Here is a 12,909-nt window from a genome sequence, read left to right as displayed (position 1 = left end):
CAGACGATAATAAACTCAACTTACTAGCCTAAAATCTCCGTAGCGTGTTGCCAGGCGGCAGAAAGCATATATATAATTATAATAAAGTTACAATAAATTAAGTTAATATATAATTATATATACAGTACCTAATTTATATATAATTAATATATAATTATATGTACAGTACCTAATTTATATATAATACTAAACAGACGATAGCAAACTCAATTTAGCCGCTCCGTAGCGTGGCGCAGGGTCGGAGGAAAGTAGTTCGGCTGCTCATCCACTATTGGTCCAGACTCTATCAATCTTGTCGCGAAACGACGTTATAGGAGGTACGTTATACGAAAGTTGCTACAATTTTTTCGCTACGTTATAGGAATTGTCGTTATAGGAACATACGTTATAGGGGGATCGACTGTAAATGGTTACAAGAAGATATTTGAAACAGTTTACTCTGACATGAAAAAAAGAAGGGCATGTTCCTGAAATGGAAAGGAACTATCAGAAATTTAGGGAAAACAATTTTTTCAATTAATAATTTTTTTAAATTTAAACTATGGGCACTTTCAGGATCTTTGATAATGTTTATTCAGCCAGATGGTTAGAGATGGGAACCTGACAGATCAACCAGTTCCATGAAAATTCCTGAGTCTACTGGACTTGAACACATGCCAAAATTAATTATAGATGTAATAATTCAATATTCAGATAAGCCAAAACAACTTTACTATATCTGAATCTGAACATTAAATTATTACATCGATTACTAGCAGTTTAATCAAATTATAAATTAGCTGATTTAGGATTTGAGAGTGGACCATTTCTTCACTTCTTCGAAGGATCTGAGACAGTGGATTTTCAATTCTACTGAAAAAATAGTTAAGGATCTATGTAATTTAAAAAGTTAAGAAGACGTAAATATTATTTGTGATGCTTCAGATCAGATCTGCAACTATGAAAAACTGAATTCTTTTAACATTGGCTGTATTTATGTAGGGTGATTTAATTGTAGATAATACATGCATGATGATTGGTTCATAAATGCAAATATGTGATGTCTGTTTGATGTTAACTTTACCGGTTATATATAAACAGAGGAAAAGTATGTAAATCAGTCAAACAAATAACTTCTCAAGATTTTTGGATTAGGGACTTTGAAATGTCAAGAAACACACAAAAAGAAAAATATGGCAACTTTTTCCATATGTATGGATGTTTGTGTGTGTGTGGGAGGACAGTATGATTTCATTCACCCACTTTGAAATTTAACTCCTGTGTCTTTTGTTGAAAATTTCTGAAGTTTTGCAGGGAGGTTTGTGTATTGAGGCGATTAGTACTAATGAACTTTGATGGTAAAAGGTCAAGAGGATGGAGAGAAAGAAGGGGTCATGTCATATCTCAAAACTCATTTGACTTGAAACATGATAAAATCATTACTTTTGATATTTATTGCTTTTCATATATTTTGCCTTACATTTAATGGATAAGAAGAGGGTTTTTCATACTATTTTGTTTATATTATAATTTTTCAACTTCTCTAACAAGAAAATTCAATTTCAAAAAGTTGCTCAGTTTTATAATATATAATTTAACATGTAGTTATGAAACTAAAACCATTGAAAATAATATTAGTCAAAAGAATACGAAAACTTACATCTTTTCTGTTAATACCATTGTAATCAATGCATTATTAATGCCAAAATGGAAACAAATTTGTGAACATAAAGTGGTCTTTACTTGATTTTACATTTAAGTTTTGATTCTAAATTTATTTGTCACATTATTTTAAGATAATTAAGAACAGTTTATAATGATGAATTATTATAGTAAAATGTTACATATAGACTTATAAAAAATGTAAATTGTTTGATGTAAACAAATTTTGAGACTATTTACTACATTGAACTAATAGAAATGCAGTCAAAACAAGGAGAAACAATGATTTATGTGGCTTGACAAATTAAGTGATACATCTTTCTTCTAAATAATACATTAAACTTAATTTTCGATTTCACATTTGTTACTTACATTGTTATTAACATATTCATTATTTACTTAGGTTGTTACTTTAAAAGAAGCAAAATTATTATTAAAAGAAGATGATGATCTTATTATTGCTGTATATGACTATTGGTTAAATAAAAGACTGAAAACTGTAAGTATTATATTTTTTAAAAATTAGATTGATTTAAAGTAATAGATACATTAAGTTGCAAAATTAATTTCAATCCAATTTTAACATTAATATTTAGTAATTTTTAATATAAAAAAATTATTATTAAATCTCTGAACAATTCACTTCTCAGTTTAAATCTTTTATTTCCAAATTATCTGAATAAATTGACTTTTTCCTATGTAATGTGCATATGAAAAATTTTGTTCAATATAAATTTCGAATTAATAAGTGACATTTAAATAGACTAACTCATTTGTTCATTTTAGTTATTTAAAAAATTTTTAATGTTCTATTGATTCTAGCAAAAGTTTTAATAAATATGTTTCAAATAGCAAATTCTAGCAATATGTTTAGTAAATATATAGCTATTGCCACATTATGTAATATAATAAAATGTTTAAATTGTTTAGATAAAGTATAACATGCATTTTTTTTCTTTTTGTTCTTGATCCTTTATTTAAATTTCTATTTAAAATCTTTTTACTTAAATTTTTTATTAATTTTAGAATAAAAAATTCTTTTAAAATTTAAAAAAAAATTTAATTTTAAAAGTCAGTGAAAGTTTAAAAGTTATTACGGTAAAATGTCGGTATAATGAACACCAGTTTAATGAAATTTTCAGTATAACAAATTTATCTTGAATCAGGTGCCAATTTCGAATTTAGCTCAATGCAAAAATGTTTCAGTTTAACTAATACCATTATAATAAAAATTCTGTCCATTACAAAAGAAAAGTTTCATTATATCAAAATCTAGAAATGTAAATCAGTCATTTTTTAGTAAATGATGAATGTTATGTCAGTCTGGAAATACTTGTTTTAATGTCTCATTCAACTGGCAACACTAATTTTAATCCTTAGTTATGGTTTTATTTTGATGCTGTTACTCTACAGTTATTTCTTTTTAAGTTTACGAGAAAAAATGGAGGGGGAGAAAGAAGTACAGTAGAGCGTCGATATTCCGAATCAATTGGGGACTGGGGTTGTCCCGATAACTGATATTTCGGATAACTGATTTTAGTACGAAAAAATAGTTTAATGTATCCAATGTCGAAATTTTTCTCCGTTGCATGTTGCTTCGCGTTGAATTTTCGTCGATGTTAAGCCTAACAAAGACTATTGTATCGTTAAAAATTATTTTTTTATTGTGTACAAACAAAATAAATATATTGAAAAATATAAAAATAATAAAAAATTATACTTCAGATGTTAATTTAGTATCAAAAACGTAAAATATTTGAGTAGCCCAAGACATAGCCAAAGATTGAAGCTCCACAGCACTGGCGAAAATGTCATATTTGACAGCATGTTCCTAGATCCCATCTGATATTTCAGAATGTACTAAAAGAAAAAAGAATATGTATTTCTTCATGTGCTTCCATTTTGTAATTGACAATGAAAATGTCCTATTTTCATTAAGGGATGAGATTACATCATCTCTTTCTGATAGATGGGCTGGAAATTCACACAATCATTTAGTGCATACCCAACATAGTATGTATTAGCAAAAGGTTTACAGAGTTATTAGTTTTTGAAATAATTGACTAGGGAGAGATTTTTGTTACCACCATGTATAGTAAAAACCTTGTTTTAGTTTTTAATTCTTTAGATAATCTAATGTACAGTAATAATGGACATGTAATAATCTATGGACNTCCGTTGCATGTCGCTTCGCGTTGAATTTTCGTCGATGTTAAGCCTAACAAAGACTATTGTATCGTTAAAAATTATTTTTTTATTTTGTACAAACAAAATAAATATATTGAAAAATATAAAAATAATAAAAAATTATACTTCAGATGTTAATTTAGTATCAAAAACATAAAATATTTGAGTAGCCCAAGACATAGCCAAAGATTGAAGCGCCACAGCATTGGCGAAAATTTAAATTTGCCGACTGGAATTCTTTCGGATGATTGACTTTCGGAAAATCATCGCTCTACTGTAATTTTCTTTGGAAGAGAATAAAAAAAAATATTAGATAATATACAAAAATGGAATTAAACAAAAAGATAGGCCTGACAGCCTACTGGAATGCTATGCCACAGTATAGGATTTTATCAAAAATACTTTGATTAAACAAACAGCATAAACAAAAATTAAGCTTTTAGCTGAAAATAACTGCTTCAAGCAGAAATTACAATTATAGAGGCATAATTCCAACTAATCAGTACTGCTGTATCATTATTTTAATTGTTTGCTCAAGATATTTTTCATAAATTTTTTTATTATACTATAAATTTTTATTATGTATTTAATATAACTTAATAAAATTTGGTTCCATATAAATACTAATAGATAAATTGTGTAACTCTCCAAAACTGGGATAAGATAAACTCACACAACCAAACCAATACCAGTAACTATGTAATTAATAAATAAAGAAATATTTACTAATGTTTTTGTCAATTTAAAATAGACATCATGCATGAACTTGTGAATGCTCTCTCATATATACCTCACTAGATGACGTGGATACAAGTTTATATTAATCAAAATTTAAATTAAATCTGTTATTTGTGTCAAAATAATTATTTGTTAATTAATTTATATCATTTTAAATTTATTTTAATTTAAGTATGTAATGTTTATGGGAGATTGTTTAAAAATATTAAAGAATCATTTATAAAATTTGTTTAAATATATATATGTATGTTCAGGATATAATTTTAAAACATATAGTAACGTATATAATTTAAAATTGTAGGCGTACTTTGTTCCATTGACTATTTTAATTCGAAAATGTAAATTTCTTGTATAACACATTCGATTTTAATGTAGCTGTTTTGTTCTGTGTATGTATGTGTGTTTGGTTGTGTGATAAATTGTGTTTTTAAAAATTCTTTTCCAAAATGTAAGCAATTCTTTTGTTATGAATAAATTTATTTTAATTTTTGACTATTTAAAAAGAACAAAATTTTAGTATAATGAAAATATTTCTATGGTTCACACAATTTTGTTATACCAATATTTTANTTGATACTAAATTAACATCTGAAGTATAATTTTTTATTGTTTTTATATTTTTCAATATATTTATTTTGTTTGTACAAAATAAAAAAATAATTTTTAACGATACAATAGTCTTTGTTAGGCTTAACATCGACGAAAATTCAATGCAAAGCGACACGCAACAGATAAAAATTTTAACATTGGATACGTTAAACTATTTTTTCGTACATAAATTGGTTATCTGAAATATCAGTTATACGAACAACCCCAGTCCCCAATTGATTCGGAAAATCGGCGCTCTACTATAATAATTTTTATCAGGTTTTATTAATTTTATTTTTACATGAACACAAACATTAAAGTAAAACAATATATACATGATTTAAATACATAAATATAGTTTTATAATTTGATGAAATAAACAGTTTTATTCCTATTGGAAATTTAACTTGGAAATTTTCAAATTTGTGAAATATTGTACAATTTTGTTAATATTAATTTTGCCACAAATGATACTTTTAATTGAAATAATCTTCTTCTTCTTTAATGCTGCCGAATGGCGTTTGCGACTTCATTTTGATATTGTTCTCTGTCTAGCACTGTGTGTAGAACTTGTGCTGTTGTCATGTGAAACCAGGTGTTGATGTTATCTAGCCAGGCCGTTTCTGGTCTACCTGGACGTTTCTTGCCTTCAATCCTGCCCTCCAGGATGAGTGGCAGTAGATGGTATTTTTGGTAGTTCCTAACAATGTGGCCTAGGTATTTGCATTTCCTGCTGATGATGGTTTTGATCAGGTCCCGGTCCGTGTGCATGTACTGCAAGACCTGTGCATTGGTTATCTTTTCCGCCCATGGAATTTTCAGCATTCTTCGGTAGAGCCACATTTCGAAGGCCTGGAGCTTTTTTGTAGTGGCTGCTGTTAGAGTCCAAGTTTCTACACCATAGAGTAGAATTGGCCAGATGTAGCATTTCAATGTGCGTAATTTGAGCATGATATTCAAGCTTCTGTCGGTAAGGAGTGTTTTCCATTTGAAATAATAGATAAATTAATTAATCTTTCTTGATTCTGGATAGATCTTAATGATTATTATTAATTTTGATTTGGAGAATGATTGTTCTCCAGTAGTCACTGTTGGTTATGTTAAAAGTATTCTAAACACTGTTGTTATATTAGGAAAAGTTACTACTAAGTCATTTTTTCATAAATACTTAAGAACTTTTGGAGAAATTTCTTTTCATAAGAAATTTAAATTAATTTATAAATAAACTGACACAAAATAAAAATTAAAGAACAATTTTAAATTACATAATGTATAAAGTTAGAAAAATAAAAAAAAGTAGATGGCTAGATTATGCTACCCCTTCAGACATGATGCCCTAGGTGGCATATCACTTCGGCTCTAGTTGGTGCAAGCCCTACAAGCATCCCTTGCATTATGTGATTACATTAGACCCCCCTATAACGCTTAGATACGTTCCACGCTAACCGAAAATTACGTTGTAGGAATGAGCCAATCGCAGCCCGATAGGTGGGAACTTTACGGACTAAGGCTGTTCGAAAGGTTTTCTTCTATAAAATTAACCGATTCTAGACTAATTCCACTCAACATTTCCAAAATACGTATAATTTTTTGGGAATAATCTGTATAAACTATGCTATAAACAAAAAATTGTAGGATTACTTACACCGTTCGACTACGCCGTTGCTTAAAGCTGGTTTTCATCGCGGAACAGCACGCGAAACGACGGCCGCAATTTCTGATAACGAATTTTTGGCGGAAAAATAACTTGACCTTTGGAGACATCATTAATATAAATAATTTTTATGGACGTTGAATAAGAAGTGTTTCTTTCACAAGAAATGTATAAAATTAGTGCTGTATTAGACTTACGGTACCTAATTTACATACTGTGCAGACGATAATAAACTCAACTTACTAGCCTAAAATCTCCGTAGCGTGTTGCCAGGCGGCAGAAAGCATATATATAATTATAATAAAGTTACAATAAATTAAGTTAATATATAATTATATATACAGTACCTAATTTATATATAATTAATATATAATTATATGTACAGTACCTAATTTATATATAATACTAAACAGACGATAGCAAACTCAATTTAGCCGCTCCGTAGCGTGGCGCAGGGTCGGAGGAAAGTAGTTCGGCTGCTCATCCACTATTGGTCCAGACTCTATCAATCTTGTCGCGAAACGACGTTATAGGAGGTACGTTATACGAAAGTTGCTACAATTTTTTCGCTACGTTATAGGAATTGTCGTTATAGGAACATACGTTATAGGGGGATCGACTGTAAATGGTTACAAGAAGATATTTGAAACAGTTTACTCTGACATGAAAAAAAGAAGGGCATGTTCCTGAAATGGAAAGGAACTATCAGAAATTTAGGGAAAAAAATTTTTTCAATTAATAATTTTTTTAAATTTAAACTATGGGCACTTTCAGGATCTTTGATAATGTTTATTCAGCCAGATGGTTAGAGATGGGAACCTGACAGATCAACCAGTTCCATGAAAATTCCTGAGTCTACTGGACTTGAACACATGCCAAAATTAATTATAGATGTAATAATTCAATATTCAGATAAGCCAAAACAACTTTACTATATCTGAATCTGAACATTAAATTATTACATCGATTACTAGCAGTTTAATCAAATTATAAATTAGCTGATTTAGGATTTGAGAGTGGACCATTTCTTCACTTCTTCGAAGGATCTGAGACAGTGGATTTTCAATTCTACTGAAAAAATAGTTAAGGATCTATGTAATTTAAAAAGTTAAGAAGACGTAAATATTATTTGTGATGCTTCAGATCAGATCTGCAACTATGAAAAACTGAATTCTTTTAACATTGGCTGTATTTATGTAGGGTGATTTAATTGTAGATAATACATGCATGATGATTGGTTCATAAATGCAAATATGTGATGTCTGTTTGATGTTAACTTTACCGGTTATATATAAACAGAGGAAAAGTATGTAAATCAGTCAAACAAATAACTTCTCAAGATTTTTGGATTAGGGACTTTGAAATGTCAAGAAACACACAAAAAGAAAAATATGGCAACTTTTTCCATATGTATGGATGTTTGTGTGTGTGTGGGAGGACAGTATGATTTCATTCACCCACTTTGAAATTTAACTCCTGTGTCTTTTGTTGAAAATTTCTGAAGTTTTGCAGGGAGGTTTGTGTATTGAGGCGATTAGTACTAATGAACTTTGATGGTAAAAGGTCAAGAGGATGGAGAGAAAGAAGGGGTCATGTCATATCTCAAAACTCATTTGACTTGAAACATGATAAAATCATTACTTTTGATATTTATTGCTTTTCATATATTTTGCCTTACATTTAATGGATAAGAAGAGGGTTTTTCATACTATTTTGTTTATATTATAATTTTTCAACTTCTCTAACAAGAAAATTCAATTTCAAAAAGTTGCTCAGTTTTATAATATATAATTTAACATGTAGTTATGAAACTAAAACCATTGAAAATAATATTAGTCAAAAGAATACGAAAACTTACATCTTTTCTGTTAATACCATTGTAATCAATGCATTATTAATGCCAAAATGGAAACAAATTTGTGAACATAAAGTGGTCTTTACTTGATTTTACATTTAAGTTTTGATTCTAAATTTATTTGTCACATTATTTTAAGATAATTAAGAACAGTTTATAATGATGAATTATTATAGTAAAATGTTACATATAGACTTATAAAAAATGTAAATTGTTTGATGTAAACAAATTTTGAGACTATTTACTACATTGAACTAATAGAAATGCAGTCAAAACAAGGAGAAACAATGATTTATGTGGCTTGACAAATTAAGTGATACATCTTTCTTCTAAATAATACATTAAACTTAATTTTCGATTTCACATTTGTTACTTACATTGTTATTAACATATTCATTATTTACTTAGGTTGTTACTTTAAAAGAAGCAAAATTATTATTAAAAGAAGATGATGATCTTATTATTGCTGTATATGACTATTGGTTAAATAAAAGACTGAAAACTGTAAGTATTATATTTTTTAAAAATTAGATTGATTTAAAGTAATAGATACATTAAGTTGCAAAATTAATTTCAATCCAATTTTAACATTAATATTTAGTAATTTTTAATATAAAAAAATTATTATTAAATCTCTGAACAATTCACTTCTCAGTTTAAATCTTTTATTTCCAAATTATCTGAATAAATTGACTTTTTCCTATGTAATGTGCATATGAAAAATTTTGTTCAATATAAATTTCGAATTAATAAGTGACATTTAAATAGACTAACTCATTTGTTCATTTTAGTTATTTAAAAAATTTTTAATGTTCTATTGATTCTAGCAAAAGTTTTAATAAATATGTTTCAAATAGCAAATTCTAGCAATATGTTTAGTAAATATATAGCTATTGCCACATTATGTAATATAATAAAATGTTTAAATTGTTTAGATAAAGTATAACATGCATTTTTTTTCTTTTTGTTCTTGATCCTTTATTTAAATTTCTATTTAAAATCTTTTTACTTAAATTTTTTATTAATTTTAGAATAAAAAATTCTTTTAAAATTTAAAAAAAAATTTAATTTTAAAAGTCAGTGAAAGTTTAAAAGTTATTACGGTAAAATGTCGGTATAATGAACACCAGTTTAATGAAATTTTCAGTATAACAAATTTATCTTGAATCAGGTGCCAATTTCGAATTTAGCTCAATGCAAAAATGTTTCAGTTTAACTAATACCATTATAATAAAAATTCTGTCCATTACAAAAGAAAAGTTTCATTATATCAAAATCTAGAAATGTAAATCAGTCATTTTTTAGTAAATGATGAATGTTATGTCAGTCTGGAAATACTTGTTTTAATGTCTCATTCAACTGGCAACACTAATTTTAATCCTTAGTTATGGTTTTATTTTGATGCTGTTACTCTACAGTTATTTCTTTTTAAGTTTACGAGAAAAAATGGAGGGGGAGAAAGAAGTACAGTAGAGCGTCGATATTCCGAATCAATTGGGGACTGGGGTTGTCCCGATAACTGATATTTCGGATAACTGATTTTAGTACGAAAAAATAGTTTAATGTATCCAATGTCGAAATTTTTCTCCGTTGCATGTTGCTTCGCGTTGAATTTTCGTCGATGTTAAGCCTAACAAAGACTATTGTATCGTTAAAAATTATTTTTTTATTGTGTACAAACAAAATAAATATATTGAAAAATATAAAAATAATAAAAAATTATACTTCAGATGTTAATTTAGTATCAAAAACACAAAATATTTGAGTAGCCCAAGACATAGCCAAAGATTGAAGCGCCACAGCATTGGCGAAAATTTAAATTTGCCGACTGGAATTCTTTCGGATGATTGACTTTCGGAAAATCAACGCTCTACTGTAATTTTCTTTGGAAGAGAATAAAAAAAAATATTAGATAATATACAAAAATGGAATTAAACAAAAAGATAGGCCTGACAGCCTACTGGAATGCTATGCCACAGTATAGGATTTTATCAAAAATACTTTGATTAAACAAACAGCATAAACAAAAATTAAGCTTTTAGCTGAAAATAACTGCTTCAAGCAGAAATTACAATTATAGAGGCATAATTCCAACTAATCAGTACTGCTGTATCATTATTTTAATTGTTTGCTCAAGATATTTTTCATAAATTTTTTTATTATACTATAAATTTTTATTATGTATTTAATATAACTTAATAAAATTTGGTTCCATATAAATACTAATAGATAAATTGTGTAACTCTCCAAAACTGGGATAAGATAAACTCACACAACCAAACCAATACCAGTAACTATGTAATTAATAAATAAAGAAATATTTACTAATGTTTTTGTCAATTTAAAATAGACATCATGCATGAACTTGTGAATGCTCTCTCATATATACCTCACTAGATGACGTGGATACAAGTTTATATTAATCAAAATTTAAATTAAATCTGTTATTTGTGTCAAAATAATTATTTGTTAATTAATTTATATCATTTTAAATTTATTTTAATTTAAGTATGTAATGTTTATGGGAGATTGTTTAAAAATATTAAAGAATCATTTATAAAATTTGTTTAAATATATATATGTATGTTCAGGATATAATTTTAAAACATATAGTAACGTATATAATTTAAAATTGTAGGCGTACTTTGTTCCATTGACTATTTTAATTCGAAAATGTAAATTTCTTGTATAACACATTCGATTTTAATGTAGCTGTTTTGTTCTGTGTATGTATGTGTGTTTGGTTGTGTGATAAATTGTGTTTTTAAAAATTCTTTTCCAAAATGTAAGCAATTCTTTTGTTATGAATAAATTTATTTTAATTTTTGACTATTTAAAAAGAACAAAATTTTAGTATAATGAAAATATTTCTATGGTTCACACAATTTTGTTATACCAATATTTTATTGTATATACATTTAGTTTTAAAATTATGTTGTTGGTTAAATATAACTGAAAACATATATCAATAGTTTGATATTAGATATACTATATTTTCTTGATTATAAGATGCATGTTTTATCAATTTTTATTTATCCAAAATAGTAGTGCAGTGTGCCTTATTAGAATTAATGATGTCTTAATTTACAGTTAAAAGCAATAATTAGAATTGTGAGCATCCACGTGAAGTAATTATGATCAATAATACACTTTTACTTTCCTGGTTGTTATGTATACATAACAAAGGAAAGTTTTGGAATCATCTCAAATTTGACCTTCAGACTTTTTTGCAAATCTTCACATTTTTGAGATCCCCCGAATCCAAAAAAGTAAAGAAAAAAAATGCAAAAATTTTTTTTAATATGTGTGTGTGGGGGGGCATTTATTTTGTTCAATATCTCAGGATGGGTGAAGATTAAGAAATAAAATTTGACATGATAGCTTGTGTACAAAAGGCATTGATGCTATTAAAATTTGGTGGCTAAAGGTTAAGGGTGTTGGGGAGATACAGGATGTTGTGTCATTTTTCAAGTGATGTTGGACTTAAAAAGTTTATTCATTATTAACATTTACATAGATCTACAATTTTTATGTCATTTATCCATTGTCTGTCTTTCCTTAATCTTGAGAATGGAGTTAGATAGATAAAAGATGAGACCAGATATGGGGACTTTAGGGGCAGAAGGTCCCAAATTAACTATTTATGAACTTTCGATGCAAACCGGAAATCATGTTATTTCAGTTCAAAAATTTTTTCCTGAAAGGTGTTATATAGATGAGTGACACAACTCTATTGTTAAAGGAAAAATATGATATACAGGGACAAGCCACTACTAATTTGAGTTGGAGAGCATATATTTTAAGTTAAATAAATTAAAAATATGATTAAAAATTGCAGCCTGGCATTGTGACAATGTCACAATAAATAATTGCTTGATATAAAGTTCATTTCTAGCTTCAAAATTAAGCATTTTGTCATTTTATAATAATTAATAATATAAAACGTTTTAATAAAAAAAATTCATAACAGATGGTGCCATATACAATTCTATTTTTTATGATTAATAATGTACAGTAGAACCTTGATTATCCGCCCCCCGATCAACCAACCCCTCAGTTAACCGACCGTCCTAGTCGGCAAATTTCAAATGTCCGCTAGTGATGTGGCGCTACAATATTTGGCTATGTCTTGGCTACTTTAATATTATTTTTACGTGTTTTAGCTGGCAACACTCATTCGACCATGAAAGGGAGCCAGTATTTAAACGAAGCTTAATTTTCTAATTTTTAACGATACAATAGCGAC

The 12,909-nt window shown here is 27.6% G+C and overlaps 1 protein-coding gene across 1 annotated transcript in view; it reads left to right on the top strand.

Annotated features, from left to right (window-relative positions):
- Nucleotides 1-12,909, top strand: part of LOC111632208 (enhancer of polycomb homolog 1-like) — a 185,905-nt gene that overhangs the window by 98,929 nt on the left and 74,067 nt on the right. The window contains exon 4 of the mRNA XM_023376587.1: nucleotides 2,045-2,140. Within this exon, the coding sequence (XP_023232355.1) occupies nucleotides 2,045-2,140 (96 nt within the window). The remainder of the gene's footprint in view (nucleotides 1-2,044; nucleotides 2,141-12,909) is intronic.

The sequence above is a fragment of the Centruroides sculpturatus genome, unplaced genomic scaffold (genome assembly GCF_000671375.1).
Source record: "Centruroides sculpturatus isolate CEXI.00-Female unplaced genomic scaffold, Cexi_2.0 scaffold407, whole genome shotgun sequence".
In the NCBI taxonomy this organism is placed as follows: Eukaryota; Metazoa; Arthropoda; class Arachnida; order Scorpiones; family Buthidae; genus Centruroides; species Centruroides sculpturatus.
Note: the sequence above shows the minus strand (reverse complement) of the source record. Positions and strands in the feature narration are given on the sequence as shown.